Here is an 18,114-nt window from a genome sequence, read left to right on the forward strand (position 1 = left end):
TCCCATTGTCTGTTTAGTGAACTCCAGAGTCCATAGTAGTCTTTTATAAAGTGATACCAGAATCTATTTCCAGCTTTATTGTTTCCATTATCCACTTTACTCCAGCCTTAGTCAATGAATTTTCATGGTTTGTACATCCTCTTCCACTTTTTTGGAGTGTTCACCCAAAACATGTTCATCCTTTTTTTTTTTTTTTCACATACCTAACTCCTAATAATCTTTCAATATCCAGTTCACAAGCTTCTTGGACATGCAAGGGATTGTTATGTAATTTTTCCACTTAATGTAGGAGTCTTTTGTTTTGCTTCATTTCAGATCACCATTGAAATTACTGTCTTCTGGTGGTGATTTCATGGCTAACACACAGAATGTGACAGAATTTATTTTCCTGGGACTTTCTCCCAATCAGAAGGTGCAGAAAGTCTGCTTTGTGATATTTCTGCTCCTGTATGTAGCCATCGTGCTGGGGAATTTCCTCATTGTCCTCACTGTCATGAGCAGCAGAAGCCTTGGCTCCCCCATGTACTTCTTCCTCAGCTACCTGTCCTTTGTGGAGGTCTGCTACGCCTCGACAACAGCCCCCAGACTCATCTCAGATCTGCTGGCTGAAAGGAAAGCCATATCTCTGTGGGGCTGCATGACACAGGTTTTTTTAATCCATTTCTTTGGTGGCATTGAAATGTTCCTGCTCACCGTGATGGCCTATGACCGCTACGTGGCCATCTGCAAGCCCCTCAGCTACACCACCATCATGAACCGGCAGGCGTGTGCCTTCCTGGTGGGGGCAGCGTGGATGGGGGGCTTTGTGCATTCCTTGGCTCAAATCCTTCTCATCTTCCGCTTGCCCTTCTGTGGCCCCAATGTGATCGACCACTATTTCTGTGATGTGCTACCCCTGCTCAAACTTGCCTGTTCTGACACCTTCCTTCTTGGTCTTCTGATTGTTGCCAACGGGGGGACCCTGTCTGTGATCAGCTTCGTGGTCCTCTTAGCCTCCTATGTTGTCATCTTGCTCCATCTGAGGACTCGGAGCTCCGAGGGGCGGCGCAAGGCCCTGTCCACCTGTGGGTCCCACATCACTGTGGTCACCTTATTTTTTGCTCCCTGCATCTTCATCTATCTGAGACCTTCCACCACCCTGTCTGTGGACAAGATGGTGGCCGTGTTCTACACGGTGATCACCCCACTGCTCAACCCTGTCATCTACTCCCTGAGAAATGCTGAAGTGAAGAAGGCCATGAAGAGGCTATGGATCAGAGCAATGAAACTAGAAGAGAAATAGAGGCTCTCTTGTTGTTGATCCTTGATGGTGAATAAAAGTGAAGAAAGAATCACTTTGTAGGATTTGTTGTTTTTAGATTACTCCAACTGGTTCCCATCTTCAACAGCTTCATTGTAATCACTTGTTAAATATTTCCTTTTATGAATATATTATTACTTAACTGGCCATTTTTCTGTTACATGTTTAAATTGTTTATATATTTTTACTATTATAAATAATAATGTGCTAAGTATTCTTGAATAAAAATCTTTAATGATACTTCTCATTTTTAAATCTAACTTGCTATCATAAATTTACTGCGTTAAAAGGTACTATAACTTTTGATGCATAGTCTCAAATCAGTTCTCAGAAGGTTTGTAATCCAACACAGTCATTAAACTTTTTCTTGGTGAGGAATAAAATTTTATATACTCTCAAACGATCTCCCCACAAGATGTTTATTAATTGTAAAAATTTAAATGTAACTTTATAGTTGTGAAACCTGGTAGACACTTCCTTTAACAATGACTCAAATTTATTATTGCCATTTACAAAGAGCCATACAATGTCAGTGTGATAGTTCTACCCAAAATACATAATCTGATTTTAACTATGATAAAAAGTCAAAAAGACATTAGTCAAAAGACATTTTGAAAGGAGAGAGATCAAGATGGTAGAGCGGGAGGAAGCTGGCTCGTCTCCCTTCATAAACATATGAAAACTACAGCTACATATATAGTGACTCTCCCTGAAGGTGATGTGGGTGCTAGCAGAATTGTTCTTCTACAACCAAAGCTGTAAAGAGAGATCCCCATGGATTCTGATGGAAAGGGAGGAGATGTGATCTGTTTAGGACTCATACCCCTAGTGGGGAACCCAGAAAAGGAGAGGATATTATAGACTCAGTACTGAGGGGTTGAAACTACATATTAGGCACCCCAGGCCTGAAGTCTGATTCCAGGAAGAGGAGCTCTTTCAGCTTGTTTGAAAATTGATGGGGCTTACTAGAAGGATTTAAGAATCCAAGACTCTGCTCTTAAAAGCACACACACGGCCTTGCTTACTCCCAGTTACAGCACAAAGACAGCAGGTTGAAAACTGCCTGGGGATCTCACTGTCCTTCCAGCACCACTCAAGCACGCCACTCTCTTACCTGTTTGCGCTGGGCCCCTCGTGCTTTGGGGCTGTTTACCACTAAGCTAGAGGCTGCCACTACTAACAGGGGGCACAGACTTGAGGGAACAAACCAGAATGGATCCAGCCCCTGTTTCTGATCAGGGCAGAAGCGGCCATTGCCAGTGCATGCTTTGGTACACACACTTGGGAGAGTGTGAGACTAGCTCCAGGGCAGACAGAGCCTCTGCTCCTGCCTCTGTGCACACTCTCAGAAGGGGGTGAAACTGGGTCTAGGTGGAGACCTCCATCAAAGGACTGAAGGGGAAAAGCCTACCACCTAGAATAATCTACCAGCAAGATTGTCTTTCAAAATTGAAGGAGAAATAAACTTCTCAGACAAGCAAAAACTAAAAGAGTTCATCAATGCTAACCTGACCTTATAAGAAGTATTAAAGGGTCTACTTAAGGGAAAGAGAACTAAGAAATTATAGGAAGGGGAAAATTCCACTGGTAAAGGCAAATATATAGTAAAGGCTGCGGATCAACCACTTAAATAAACTAGCATGAAATTTAAAAGACAAACAATGTAAAATCAGCTATAACTACAATAAAGAGTTAAGGAATATGCATGAAGATGTAGACTATAACTTCAAAAAATGTGGGGAGGAGTAAAAAATGTAGAGATTTTAAAATGTGTTTGCATTTAAATGACAATCAGTTTAAAACAAGTAGATATAGGTCATCATATATGAGCTCCATGCGAAGAGTTGACTCATTGGAAAAGACCCTGATGCTGGGAGGGATTGAGGGCAGGAGGAGAAGGGGGCAACAGAGGATGAGATGGCTGGATGACATCACCGACTCGATGGGCATGAGTTTGAGTAAGCTCCGGGAGTTGGTGATGGACAGGGAGGCCTGGCGTGCTGCAATTCATGGGGTCGCAGAGGGTCGGACACGACTGAGCAACTGAACTGATATGAGCTCCATGATAACCACAAATCAAAAACCTACAACATATACACAAAAACTAGAGAGAAAGAAACACAAACAACATTAAAGAAAATCATCAGACCATACGGGAAGAGTCTAAAAGAAGAAGAGAGTAGAACTACAAAAACAATCAGAAACTAAATGGCAAAATCACTAGTCCATACCTGTCAACAATTACTTAAAATTTTACTGGTCTAAATGCTCTAACCAAAGACTTAGGGAGGTTATTTGGATAAATAAGCAAGACTTATCTAAGTGTTGCCTCCAAGAGACTCACTTCAGAGCTAAAGACAAAAACAGACTGAAAGTGTGGGGATGGAAGGAACATATCATGAAAACAGAAATGGAAAGAAAGTTGGGATAGCAATATGCACATCAGACAAAGTATGCTTTAAAACAAAATCTATAATAAAAGATAAGAAAAGACATTACACAATGATAGAGTGATAAATACAAGGTGATGATATAACCTATATAATATACCTAATATAGGAGCATCTACCTATATAAGACACATTAATATAAATTGAAAATTGACAGTAATACAGTAATTGGAAGGGACTTGTCTGCTTACTTCATTGAACAGTCATTCAGATTTCTCTACCTGTTAACATCCTATCCACCCTCAAAAACCCACCTGAAATACTGCTGCCTTAAAATTTATCAAAACTTAGGTACACACACACTTACAGACCATGTAAGTGTAAAACATGGTACTATTTGCAGTAGACAGAGATGTAAACAAATGTGAAGATGCAGTATGAAGTCAAACTGCATAAAACTAACGGTAGTCCATATAGTATGACTGTAGTAATTCCATTGCCACCTCCTGTTGCTATGACTGTGAGCTCAAGTGTTGCAAAGATACACTTAAAATGCATCTGATGCTAATCAATTACCCATGAGCAGTCACCTCTGCAGTAAATTGTTTTTCTCAGTAAAAAGTGATCTCTTGAGGTTCTTGTGTATTTTTCATCATATTTAGTGCAATATCATAAACATTGAATAACACTAGGGGACCCTTATGAAGTACCACTAGTGATTCTATAAGTACTTTTAAGAAGCAAAGTCATGACATTACAGAAAAGTTGAGTTGCTTGATATGTTCCATAGATTGAGATATGCAGCAAGGGTCTCCTGCCACTTCAAGATAAATGAATCCAGTATAAGGATGATTGTTAAAAAAAAGAAAAGAAAATCCATAAAGGTATCATTGCAGCTATTGGTTCCATTGACACTTTGTCTCTGAAGTCAGGAAGTACCTTGCCAGTAAGGGACTGTCTTTTAAATCTCTTTTGGTATTGGACAGTGCCCTTGATTACTCAGAACCCTATGAGATTAACACTGAAAGCATAGAAGTTGTCTGCTTGCCCCCAAACCCAAGTTGTATAATTAAGCCTTTAGATTGAGGGAGCATAAGGACCTTTAAGATTCATTCTATGTGGTACTCTATGGAAAGGATTGTCAACACTATGGGAGAGAACCTGATAGAGAAAGCACCATGAAAGTCTGGAATAATTACACCAGCGAAGATGCCATTATTGAAAAACCCGTGAAACCATTAAGCCTGAAACAATAAATTCCCGCTGGAGAAAACTTTCCAGATGCTGTGCATGACTTCACAGGATTTATGACAGCACCAATCAAGAAGATCCTGAAAGAGATTGTGGATATGGAAAACAAAAAAAGGCAGGGAGTGAAGTGTTTCAAGATATGGATCTTGAAGAAATTCAAGAGCTAATAGATTGCACACTAGTGGAATTAGCAGAAGACACCTTGATGGAGATAAGTGCTTCCAAACCAGTGCCAGGAGATGAAGAAGACATCAAAGCAGCACCAGAAAACATTTTGACATTAGACAACCTGGACAAGGGTGCCAATTAGTCAAGGCTGATTTTGCCTTCTTTTAAAACATAGACTCTTCTATGAACCAGGCACAGAAACCACACAGTAGAAGGATGATTAGCACTACATAGAAATGAAACTGAAAAGCAAAAAGTCAGATAGAAATTATGATGTATTTCCATAAAGTTACATCAAATGCATCTGCCTCTTCTGCCTTCCCTTCCACCTCTGCCTGAGACAGCAAGATCAACCCCTCCTCTTCCTAAGTCTACTCAACGTGAAGACAAGGAGGATGACGATTTTTATGACGATCTACTTGCACTTAATGATGAGTAAATAATCCTCATGTCATACAGTTAATAACCTTATCTGCTGTGTATGTGTGTAGGTGTCTTTGTGTGAATAATCTATTAACTGCATGGTAAGAAGTATATGCAACCTTTTGACTCACCATCATCATTGCCTGATTATTCATCGTGTAGAATATTCTGCAAAAGACACATGTTGAAGGGAAAAACCTATACTTACATAGGCATAAGATGAGTGATATTAATATAAAATTAGCAATGTGTTAGTTTTCTTACTGTTTTATATCTTTGCTTTCAAAAAGTTTTGTTACCGTAGAGTGTGCCCCTCTCTCTTAATTGGAGAATCTGCATATCAGGCTATCACCACAGGTATTTGGTTTCTAAAAAAAGTAACAGTGTTTCCAATACTGCAGTAAGAATATTACTGTAATACTGTATGCCATACAATTTTTATAATAATTTATTCATTACCATATAGACTAGGCCACTATGAAGCAGTTGTATTGATTACACAGGCTACCATAAAGTGATTATATTGCTGCTTCATTATCAATGCATGAATCACTATGAAAAATATGTTAGTGACTCAGTCGTGTCCGACTCTTTGTGACCCCATGGACTATGGTGTGCCAGGCTTCTCTGCCCATGGAATTCTCCAGGCAAGAATACGGAAGAGAGTTGCCATTCCCTTTTCCAGGGGATCTTCCCATTCCAGGGATCAAATCCTGGTCTCTTGCATTGCAGGTGGATTCTTTACCATCTGAGCCACCAGGGAAGCCCATGAATCAGTATACCTGCCAATAAATACAAATTTCTTTTTCTCATTATATTTTCATTGTTAATGTCTAGTGTTGGTAACATATCCAACATCTACAGTGCTTTGTATCATATAAGATGATATTGATGTAGATACTGACAGATGATCCATTTTGTAAACAGAAGACACAAATTTACAATATTGATAAATACAGTATAGTACTGCAAATATGGGGCTTCCCCGGTGGCTCAGATGGTAAAGAATCTGCCTGCGATGCAAGAGATATGGGTTCAATTCCTGGGCCAGAAATATCCCCTGGAGGAAGGCATGGCAATCCACTCCATCATTCTTGCCTGGAGAATCCCATGGACAGAGGAGCCTGGCGGGCTACAGTCCATGGGGTCACAAAGAGTTGAATACGGCTGAAGTGACTGAGCAGGCATGCATGCACTATAAATATATTTTCTCTTTCTTATGATTTCCTTAAAACATTCTTTTTTCTAGCTTACTTTATTGTAAGAATACAGTATATAATACATATAACAGATCAAACATATAGTAACAGAATTTCCAGTTAACACTAGGCTATTTGCAGTTAAATTTTGGGAAGTCAAAATTTATACTCAGATTTTTGACTGTGCAAGGAGTCAGTGCCCCTAACCCCTGTGTTGTTCAAGGGTCAACAGTATTTTGTTTATGTACATTTTAAAGCATTTGGTCCGGACCTAAACTCAGAGGAGCTGCCCTCCCTTTCTCTCAGTCCTTGATGTAGCAGGCTAGGATGTTAGTCTGCAGGCTGTGATAGGAATTGCTTACTCATGCGGATGTTTCATTGTCTCCTGAGATCTACAGAAAGGACATTAGCAGTGAACTTGAGTCATTGGATATTGCAAGCGCAGATAATATCTATTTCTACTAAGCTGTCACAATTCTCAGGGATTATCTCATCTATTGAGGATTGATTGAGAGTCAGTTGGTCTATTGAGGGATAATTGATCACTTTTTTCCTGGTCTCACTGGAAAACACACAGGAATCAATGAAAACATTTTATTTTATTTTAAGAGGCAGAGATTGTAAAATGTTTAAAATGCCTTCTCATTTCACAGACGTGTAATGATGTAACACTTAACACTGGAGACCTCCTGGTTAGTTTCTCAATTGTCAGTTCCGTTACAACATAAAACCCCAAGAAAATGTATTTTTTAGGCAATAAATATAACAGTACAAAGGGAAATTTGTAGAGGGCAGAAAACTACTCTGTGTGTACAATTTTGTATTCTCTTCCCATTTATTATTTGTATCCTTTTGGGTATAGTTTGAGCTGCATATAACAGTAAAACAGAGCAGCTGATAAGACAGAAGTACAGAGGTAGAGAGGCCAGCGTGATTATTGAGGTCTAACAGTGTTACCAGAAACCTAGAGTCTGCCATCTCAGTCATGCAGCTGTAGCCTCATCACCTCCAAGGGCTGCTAGTGCCACATTCCGGTGTTATCCAACAGAACTTTATGCCGTGCTAGAGATGTCCTCTGTCTGTGATGTCCTATGTGATGGTAACAACTGCGGAGTTGAAATGTGGCTCTCCAGATCAAGGAATGGAATTTTAAACTGTATTTAATTTTAACAAGTTAAATGTAAAACACTTCACGGGGCTAGTGGGTACTGTACTGGACAACACAGCTCTCACATTTTGTCTCTCTTCCTAGGAAGCAGGAAAGGAGTAAGGGGAAGGGGCAAATGAATTCCTTTCTTTTCAGATTTTTCAAAAGTGCCATATAGTACTTTTACTTTCACATTATTTGATGGAAGTTAGTCACGTGATTACCCTTATTTGCAGGGGAGATTGTAAGCTAAAATATTTTCTTCTATGTAGAATTATGTTCTGCTAAATATGAGGGTTCTTCCCTGTTTCAAAAGGGGAGAGGATAAAGGATATACGAATTGGCACATCATCTCAGGCAGTCTATTACAGTCTATTATGTGCTCAGGTACTCAGTCATGTCGGAATCTTTGTGACTCTATGGACTGTAGCCCACCAGGCTTCTCTGTCCATGGGATTTTTCTAGGCAAGAATACTGGAATGGGTTGCCATTTCCTCCTCCAAGGGATCTTCCTGACCCAGAGATTGAATCTGCATCTCTTGCATCTCCTACTTTGGCAGGCGGATTCTCTATGCTGAGCCACCTGGGAATCTATTACCCATGTAATTAAACTCTTTTTTATAAAAATGATTCTGATGGGTTGGTTATATTGCAGAGTCCAATTGTGGCATAACTGACTAATCATTCACTCACTTTGGAGTTTTTAGGTACATTCAATAATTTATTCAGCAAAACTTAATGAGCATTACTATGTTCCAGGCATTGATGAAGAGACTGAGGCATGGGGGGACTAAGTGGCTTAGACTTGAATCCATGAATGTTAGAATCAGGAGGTACAATGAAGTTAGCCTAGGCCAACTTTGTCACTTTATACAGAAATGGAAACAGGGGAGAATGACAGGGTAAAAGGTGAGATGACATGGCTTAAGTTAGATAGTTAATCAACCCCTGAACCCAACTAGTGCCCAGGGGTCCTGGCTCCCTGTCCAGTCCTTTCTTCTCTATTTATTTTCCTGTTAATTCTCAGTAGTACACCCTGGAAAAAATTTTCCTTCATCTTACTTTCAAGTTTCCTCTCTTACTGTCTCATCCTTGAGTGCAAAAACTTTATAGAAATCTCACTAAGCTAATTGAAAGTGATTTTGAATCTCTCCCCAAGTCATAGTTAACCTGGTAAAGTTCACCCTAGAAAAAGGAAATTCCATGGGGAAATTGTTCCCTTGATCATATGTGTGGCTTAATTTATTTCAAATAGTTCAAGGATCTAAACATTTAATCACAACCCTTGAATTTTCAGTGGGTGGGCAGGTTTGTCTACAGGAAAGTCAGGTTCTTAAAAACCTCTGGGTTGCTGCTTCCTGGGCTTATTTGTATTTCTTCGATATTTTATAAATCCAGATATTAATCTAGATCCAAATCCCCTTTATTTTCCTTTTTGTTTTTGCTGATTTGTCTTAGCCATGATCTTTTTTGTTTTCTCAAAGTCCCAGGAATATTGTTGACTTGTTCTTGGGTACAAGATCTGATCTTCAGTCCAGTAGCAACCACCACACAGTACCATCAGAAGGCAGCCTAGTGTTGTTGAAAGAGCACTGATTTCTAAGTTAGTAATCTGGCAACTAACTGGCGTGTGCCTTGGGATCCAATTAACGTGGCTCATCCTCTGTCACCTCATCTGTAAACCAAGGAGGTTAGAGTGAAAGGTCTCTAAATCTTTTCAGCACAACTCTCAGAGTGGCATAGCTGAGTGTGACCTGAACTTGGCTCCCTGGAGGCCCTCAGGGGAAAGTCATCTGAGTGTGTTAATATTAGCCAAAGTATCATGCTTGTCAGGATTCCCAGAGAGGAATTCAATTCTCCATCCCCTCCCAGTTTCTCCAAACCAGATCATTTCCTAAAGTAACTGTCGATTCCAGCAGAAGCTAACTTCATGCTGCATTGGAGGCTCTTGAATGCAGTTGGGATCCATCTGAGCCAGTTCCCTGCCCTAAGGCAGAGCAGACCACACCAGGTTCTTGGACTTAAGGGTGGGTGATGCGACTGAAAGTAGGTTGTAGAGTTTCTGACTAGCCGTATGATATTGGGCAAGTCAGTTCTCTTTCAGCCACAAATGCTCATTTGTTAATTTATAAATTGCATACTATTTATTTCTTTTTGGTTATGTCACAGGCATGTGGGAACTTCCCTGACCAGGGATCAAACCCATGCCCCCCCTGCATGGGAAGTCTTAATCCCTGGAAAACCAGGGAAGTCTCATTTGTTAATTAGGTGGTTGCCTTTGAAGATTTTTTGGAGGGAGAGTACAGGGCAAGGAATCAATTTATTCATTTGTTTTTTTTTTTTTTTTTTGTAAAATGTACATAACGTAAGATTTGGTGATTTGTAAGTCTTTTACAATTTTGTGATTCTGTGAGGTAACATTTGGGATTATCAAGTGAGAACCACATGATTGAGATGGAGGTTCTGTTACTTCATTCTGAGACCAGCGCCATTTACATGTGAAGCTCTCGTTTATTTCTCTGGCCATTGTCTGTATTCTGTCTATCACTGGCTCTGGCCCCGATTCCGGCAGGTAACCTGATGTACCTGCTCCAATGCTGATTTAGGCTTTTACATGCTGGTCATATCTTCTTTCCATGTTTCTTGAGGAGGCAGCATTGCAGGGACAAGGAGGTATGTCTTCTCACTTAAGTGGGAGAGATGGTAGGAATGGCCAGTTAATTCCCTTATATATGTTTCTGTTTCCTCATCTGTATAAAAAGAAAACAGTGATTATAATAATACCCACATCACAGGCCTGTTGTGAGAATTAAATGAATTAATGTATGTATAGCAAATGGTAAGTACTGTTGCAATGCTAGCTATAATTATTAACGAAAAAATGCAATTAATAATAAAGACTGAAGAAGAATATTAAGCAGAAAATTTTGAATGTCATCATAATATATGACAGTCTGTATAGACTCAGAAGCTATAATTATGAAATGATTTAAAAAAGGTATGGTAAAGTACTACGAGAGACCAAAGAAAAGATTGTATTACTCCTATAGTAGTGAGGTTCTTTATCTCTAAAGTAGGAATACTAAACATAGAGATAGAGGAAAGAAACTTTGTATAAAGAAATACCTGTATGATATTCAATTGGGTAATGAAAAAACAAGGATGCAAAGACAGGCAATGGTCAGTTCAAGAAGGACCTGGAATTCCTAATGAGAATATTATATTTTATGCCATGGGCAATGGGGGGCTCTTGCTAGATTTTGGGTAGAGAAGTATCATGATAAGATTTACATTTAAGGATAATCACCAGAGGATTTACAGTGCGAGAGAAGAGAAGACACAGACGGTTGGAGAAGTCTTAAGGGCAAGCGTCATTGAACAAACAAGACTGGGTGGGAAGGAGGGTCAAATTGGAAGGGATAAGGAGAGGTCATTTCTGGTGAAGGAGGGCTCTGTGGTGGGGATGATCAGGGTGGGCTTGTGTGAGGAGGAGGGGACCCTGAGTTGAATAGATGTGAGTCGAAGTTTAGCGGGTAGGAGGGTGATAGTTGAGGTGGCTCAACCTGTTCGAGTCTTTAAAAGTGAGCAGGGAGCTTAGGTTTTCCCCATTCATTCCCAACCCGTGGAGGATCCGAGGAAAGAAGGGTCTAAGGAACAATTTTCTGGCTGTAGTCTGCAGGATGGATGGAGTGGGAGCATCTGGAGCCTAAGAGGCTTCGGTAATCTCCGTATCAGCTGGCAGCAGTTGAGAAGGTGGTAGCAGGAAGAACGGGAAAAACAGTGGCCCACAGGAGAGATGATCAGAGACAAAATGAATGGGATGTGGTGACTGAGTGGGTATGGGAATGAAAGGGAGGCATGGATCACTTGGGACATCACAGTGACAAGCCTGGGCATCTTGGAGGCTGATGATGCCTCCGAGTATCTTCCAGGTCACACTTGCTATAGGTCTCCTGTTATTCTGTAGTTTAGTCTTATTAGATTCAACCCTCTGGTCTCAGTCACTCAGTTGTGTCCGACTCTTTGTGACCCCATGGACTGTAGCCCACCAGGCTCCTCTGTCCATGGAATTTTCCAGGTAAGAATACTGGAGTGAGTTGCCATTTCCTTCTCTGATTCGACCCTAATCTCTGTCCAAATCATTTTCTTGGGTTTGTGAGTGAGAATGTAGTAATGGTGACTCTTGAGAATCACAGTCTTATCTTTCAACCATTGAGCTGCTTGATTTTCCAAGGTGGGAGATTGTTTCAGGTATTTTTACTGATTTTGGGTCCCTGGTGCCTCTGTTGGAAATCCTACCCCACTGTGATGTGTTTAGCAATACTGCTTTTGTTTGGCAGGACCATCAACACAATTTCTCTGCAGCATCCACCTTCCTGGAATTTTAGTTCTCTAGTAGGTAGCTTCTTTCTTCTTTGTGAATGGCAAAGTGCAAAAAAGACTTTTGCAAAGGGCAATCCCTGTTATTTTTATTTTACTTCCAAGAAATTATATTGTTTTGATTCTCATTAAGGCAGAGAATCCCACTGCAGATTTGGTGGTTATTTATGTTGGTATAGCATATTTTTTTTTAAATAAACTCTTTGTGAGAGATATCACTTGGGGGTTTGAAGAAACTTAATATATCTCTTTCTATGTGAATGATGAATTAATTTCTAAATTAAAGGAATAGGCATTTTGAAGGGAAGAAACATTATCTTTGTTTAGGATCAAAGATATCATCAGGAAAAGAGGATAATGAAGATTGTGGTGTATAATCTGCTACAAGTGGCTTTACTAAACCCTAGTCTCAGAATTAGGTAAAGCTTCACATCCATTCATGGCAAGTCATACCTGGGACTTATATCAAAAGGGCACCATTGCTCTGTCTGTGGAATTCTCCAGGCAAGAATGCTGAAGTAGGTTGCCATTTCCTACTCTAGGGGAATTCCGTGGACAGAGGAGCCAGGTGGGCTACAGTCCGTAGGGTTGCAAAGAGCCGGCCACGACTGAGTGACTGACACAGGCACAGATGGGACCTTCCCTCCAGAACAGCCGGTCTCCACCTCGCTGGACAGAGCTCGTCCCAGGGCAGTGTAGAGGTGTTCTCTCTGCAGCTCCTCACTCCACGGAAAGGGGGAGAGGGCATGCCTGATCTCTGCTCCCCATTTACTCCTCCACTGCTGTGCAGCGGTGGGGCCGGGATAGTGGCTGTAACTTCCTCTGTGTGGAGTAAACATCAGGAATGTAGCAGAAAGGCTCTCCCCCAGCCTCCTATCAGTGGTGCTCTGGTATATAGTTAGTAACTGTCTCTCCTAAGTAAACAGCACTGATTTGTGTCATTTCCTGCTTTCCAACATGCTCCCACCAAGGCTGATTTCAAGCTACCAATGTGATGTGTGGAGTTGCAAAGAGATGCCTGTGACAGGTTCTCCTGAGCTGGTCTGAACTGGATCCAACATAGCACAACTTCCAACACTTGTACATTTAACTCATGTCTTGATGGAATATTAATTGTTGGAACAAAGGGGTGTACATTTGATGCATACTATTTGTTCTCAGAATGGTTGTTCTGATCCCACATCTACAACTTAATATGAAACTTTATTTTTTCACCCATGCCAACTCTCCAAGTACCAATCTTTTACTTTTTCATTAAAAATAGTATTTATGTTTTATGAACATTTATTTTATTGTTGTTGTGAAAGTTCCTCAGTTGTGTCTGAGTCATTGTGACCCTATGGACTATAGTCTACCAGGGTCCTCTGTCCATGGAACTCTCCAGACAAGAATACTGGAGTGGGTTGCCATTCTCTTCTCTAGGGGATCTTCCTGACCCAGGGATCAAACCTGGGTTTCCTGCATTGCAGACAGATTCTTTACTATCTGAGCTACCAGGGAAGCCTCCAAAATAGCATATATGCTTTATGAGCATTTATTTTTAGTGCATTTCAGAATCACCTCAGTAATTTCTTTGACTCTCTCAGAAGTCATGACCTCTTTCTCTAGTCTTTTCTTTGCTCCAGAACACTCGTTTCTTAATAATTTTTCAAGTTCAGTGACTTCGTACAGTCTTAACCTCGGCTTATGTCCTTACCTGAGAAATTCTGACACATACTGATTTGTTTCCATCAGTCCAGATCACTAATCTTTGGGTTTTGTTCTTTTGTTGTTAGTTCTGCTCCTTGTTGTTGTGGTTTTCTTTTTCAGTTCTTCAAAGGTATATTTCTTTCTTGTTTTTGCAAACAAGCAAAAGTCTGTGTTTACCAACAGCTCTGAGAGGTGTACATTTCAAAGGCTGATTAAGCTTTGGAGGGTATAAGACAATAGTTCTTTCATGACCATTCGAGTCAAAATTGTAAAAGCCAACAAATATAAAGGAAGGATCCTAACAAGAGCAAGGCATGTAAGCAACCAACATGTTTTCCCTTAGTGTGAATAAATTGACAGGACAGAATTTCTGCTCTTTTAAAGTGAACCATATGTTCCTAAACCCTTTACAAAAATAATATTCCCCACACCCCCAACACTAGAGTAGATACAACAGTATTGATTTGCTATCTAAATGAACAGACCTCAGGAAATGGAAAAGCTGTTCAAACCTAACATGGCAGCCTAAGAAACAAAGTCCTGTATGGGAAAAGTTTGGAATCATGGTGAATGGAAATGTTTCCATGATCGCTTGCATCCCTGGGGTTGAAGCCTTTCCATCTTTTATTCTTTTCTTTTCTTTTTTCCCCTATTTTAATTTCTTTTTCTGTTTTGTAAATAAGTTCATTTGTATCATGTCCAAAGCTATAGTTTTTGAAAATTTTAGTATAAAATCAGAGATAGCTCAATTCAGTTCAGTTGGTCAGTCATGTCCAACTATTTGAAACCCCATGGACTGCAGCATGCCAGGCCTCCCTGTCCATCACCAACTCCTGGAGATAAGGGGAAAAATAATGGGATAAAACTTAGAAATTCAAAGTATTAATGCTATTTCATTCTTATGTCTCATGGACTTTATGTGGTGAAAAAAGTCCTAGTTAGTTAGCTTAATCTGGAAGATATTTTTTTGAATTACATGACATTGTTAGCTTGAGGTGGTATCATGATCTGTATTTCCTCCCTCTAGTTTGGGGTTGTATAGATGTGTAAGGGATGTCAGTAAGTATGTTCCAGGGATGTGACTCATAGAGAAATTCTCTACTAACCTGGAAAAAGAATAAGCAGGCTGGCCACCCATAACAATACTATCTAAGGACAAGCTCTGTGAGTTCATGATCTGTCAGTAGTTTGAGCAGAGGTGCATGGGTTTTGAAAGTAATAGTGTAATGATGGTGACAAGCTAGTGGATTGAATTATCTCCAGTGTGTTTGAGCATTTGTCATAGGAACATAGTTATTGAAGATGCAAGACTGGAGAAGGAATCTGGCCTGAATAGACTGAGTACTGGCAGAAAGGAGTGAAGAAATCAGGACAGAAGACCTTTTGGAAAAAGGCAGAAATATCAGTGGGGGGATGATTACCTGAGGCAGAGATAAGGGGAAAATGAAGTTAGGAACAGAGATGTCTCATGAAAATTCCCCAGTAGGAGAGAGCATTCAAAATACAATGAGGTAAAGAACACTGAAAAATGCAATAAGGATAATAAAACTATAAGTTCCAAACTTAAATGATTCCTTAAATTCAGAATATCTTATAACGGACTAAAAAGAATTGTGGCTAAAGTCAGAAGTCTGGTTCTGAGTCCCAGAATTCACTACTTTCTGTGTGATCTTGGGTAAATAATTAGATTTCTGTTATATAAATTGTTGTTAGATTGGTCGCATTTAATGCTGAATAAATTTATATTGGCTAAATGAATGATATCATAGTAAGTGAATTATAATCTTGTTTGCACTGTCCAACATGCTATATATCCAGTGAATTCATTATGATCAGTGTTCCTTTTATTACAGGGCTCTCAGTAGCTCTTATCCAGAACACCTGAATGGATTCCATGGCGAGGACCAATAACGTGACTGAGTTAATTATCGTTGGTCTTTTCCAGGACCCAGAGGTGCAGAGGGCATGCTTTGTGGTGTTTCTCCCCGTGTACTTGGCCACGGTGGTGGGCAACGGCCTCATTGTCCTGACGGTTAGAGTCAGTAAGAGCCTGCGTGCCCCCATGTACTTCTTCCTTAGTCACCTGTCGCTGGTGGAGATCAGTTACTCCTCCACTGTTGTCCCTAAATTCATCACAGACTTACTTTCCGAGATTAAAACTATCTCCCTGGAGGGCTGTGTGGCTCAGATATTCTTCTTTCACTTGTTTGGAGTTGCTGAGATCTTCCTGCTCACGGTGATGGCCTATGACCGCTACGTGGCCATCTGCAAGCCCCTGCACTACACAGCCGTCATGAGCCGGCCTGTGTGCCACCGTCTGCTGGCTGCTTCCTGGCTGGGGGGCTTTTCTCACTCCATGGTTCAGATCATTATCACTCTCCAGTTACCCTTCTGTGGTCCCAACGTGATTGACCACTACTTCTGTGACCTCCATCCCTTGTTCAAGCTTGCCTGCACTGACACCTCTGTGGAGGGGGTCGTTGTGTTGGCCAACAGTGGATTAATCTCTGTCTTCTCCTTTCTCCTCTTGGTGTCCTCATATGTTGTCATCCTGGTCAGCTTGAGGAACCATTCAGCAGAGGGCAGACGCAAAGCCCTCTCCACCTGTGTCTCTCACATCACTGTGGTCACCTTGTTCTTTGGACCCGCCATCTTCCTCTACATGCGGCCCGCCTCCACCTTCACTGAGGACAAGCTGGTGGCCGTGTTCTACACGGTGGTCACCCCCATGCTAAACCCCATCATCTACACACTCAGAAATGCAGAGATGAAAATCGCCTTGAAGAGGCTGTGGGGCAAGAAAGTTAACTCAGGGGTGGAGTAACAATGAAAACCTTAAAAAACTGAGCACGCATATGCTGACTAAACAAGTTTGATTTTAGTGAACTACGAGGAACAGAGCGAAAGTTCACCTAGTCATGACTTTTTGTATTTTAGGTGAGGGCTTTAAATTCCATAAAATAAATCAGATGCCTTTCATAGCCCTCTGTATTTTGGAGAAAGTTGAAAATTGAGCTGCATTGCTATTTTTCTTCATGTTCTATAGTGTACAGGGCATAGGCTTTAGGGAGGTATCACCTGGATTGAATTCCCACTCTGTCACTTTCTACCTACGAATCCTGGGTTTGTTTACTTTACCTCTCAGTGTTAGCATGCTGTGGTGTGTGGAAAGATTGTGGTCCTGGGAGACAGAAGTTTATGTTTTATTCTTTCCCTCTGTCAATGTGCTCTTGTGGGAATCCCTGGAAGGCTTTTCTATCAATACTTCATTTTATGTCCAGTTAAGGAGTGTGGGGGAGAAGGAAATGGCAACCCAGTCCAGTATTCTTGCCTGGAGAATCCGATGGATAGAGGAGCCTGGTGGGCTGTGATCCATAGGGTCCCAAAGGGTCAGACTCGACTGAAATGGCTTAGCGTGCACAGGGAGTTTGGGATGGGCATGTACGCACTGCTGTTTTTAAAATGGGTAATCAACAAAGGTTACTGTATAGCACATGGAACTCTGCTCAATGTTATGGGGCAGCCTGGATGGAAGGGGCATTTGGGGAAGAATGGATACATGTATGGCTGAGTCCCTTCACTGTCCACCTGAAACTATTACATTGTTAGCTAATCACCTAAAGCCCAAGACACAATAAAACTTTCAAAAATGTTAAAAACTGAAAAAAACATTACTAAGCATATAACTATTTCAACTTTTCTAGTAAGTGAAATTATTATTTAATCTCCCATCTCTGTGACATCTGCACTCAGCACATCTCTCTCATCCTTTCGTATACTGTTATAGATGGCTATTCAAACCAGTAAGAATAGTCTTGATCAATTAAATTTGTCAAAGTTCACTTAGCAGTAATCATCTTATCAGCTCTTGACAACTGTATATATAATTCTATCATAGCAGAAAGTTTTCTCTCTGATTTTTTTAAGTGGAAAAGGCGATTTTTAGGAATTTATGTTCTCAAGTATCAACCCTATTAAAGTTGTATATTTAAAAAAAAATACTTAATTTTAGTTTCCCCCCCTTTATTAACCTGAATCCAGTGCCTCCTGAATCCAATCCACAGTAGGAGCTTTGTTTCACGGAAGCAGGACATTGTTAGAATGGAAAGGTCTGTGGAAGGTGAAATATAATAAAGCTATGATTAATCATTCACATGGGCTTCCCAG

General features: G+C 40.6%; 2 protein-coding genes across 2 annotated transcripts; both read left to right on the top strand.

The window, feature by feature from the left end:
• The first annotated feature begins 352 nt into the window (after positions 1-352).
• Positions 353-1,282, top strand: LOC133055114 (olfactory receptor 4X2-like). The gene has a single exon (XM_061140571.1). It carries the CDS (start codon positions 353-355, stop codon positions 1,280-1,282), a length of 930 nt encoding a protein of 309 aa, XP_060996554.1.
• Positions 1,283-15,841: 14,559 nt separating this feature from the next.
• On the top strand, positions 15,842-16,771 carry LOC133055125 (olfactory receptor 4B1-like). The gene has a single exon (XM_061140582.1). It carries the CDS (start codon positions 15,842-15,844, stop codon positions 16,769-16,771), a length of 930 nt encoding a protein of 309 aa, XP_060996565.1.
• Positions 16,772-18,114: the final 1,343 nt, after the last annotated feature.

This window comes from Dama dama, chromosome 1 (genome assembly GCF_033118175.1).
Source record: "Dama dama isolate Ldn47 chromosome 1, ASM3311817v1, whole genome shotgun sequence".
NCBI classification, from domain to species: Eukaryota; Metazoa; Chordata; class Mammalia; order Artiodactyla; family Cervidae; genus Dama; species Dama dama.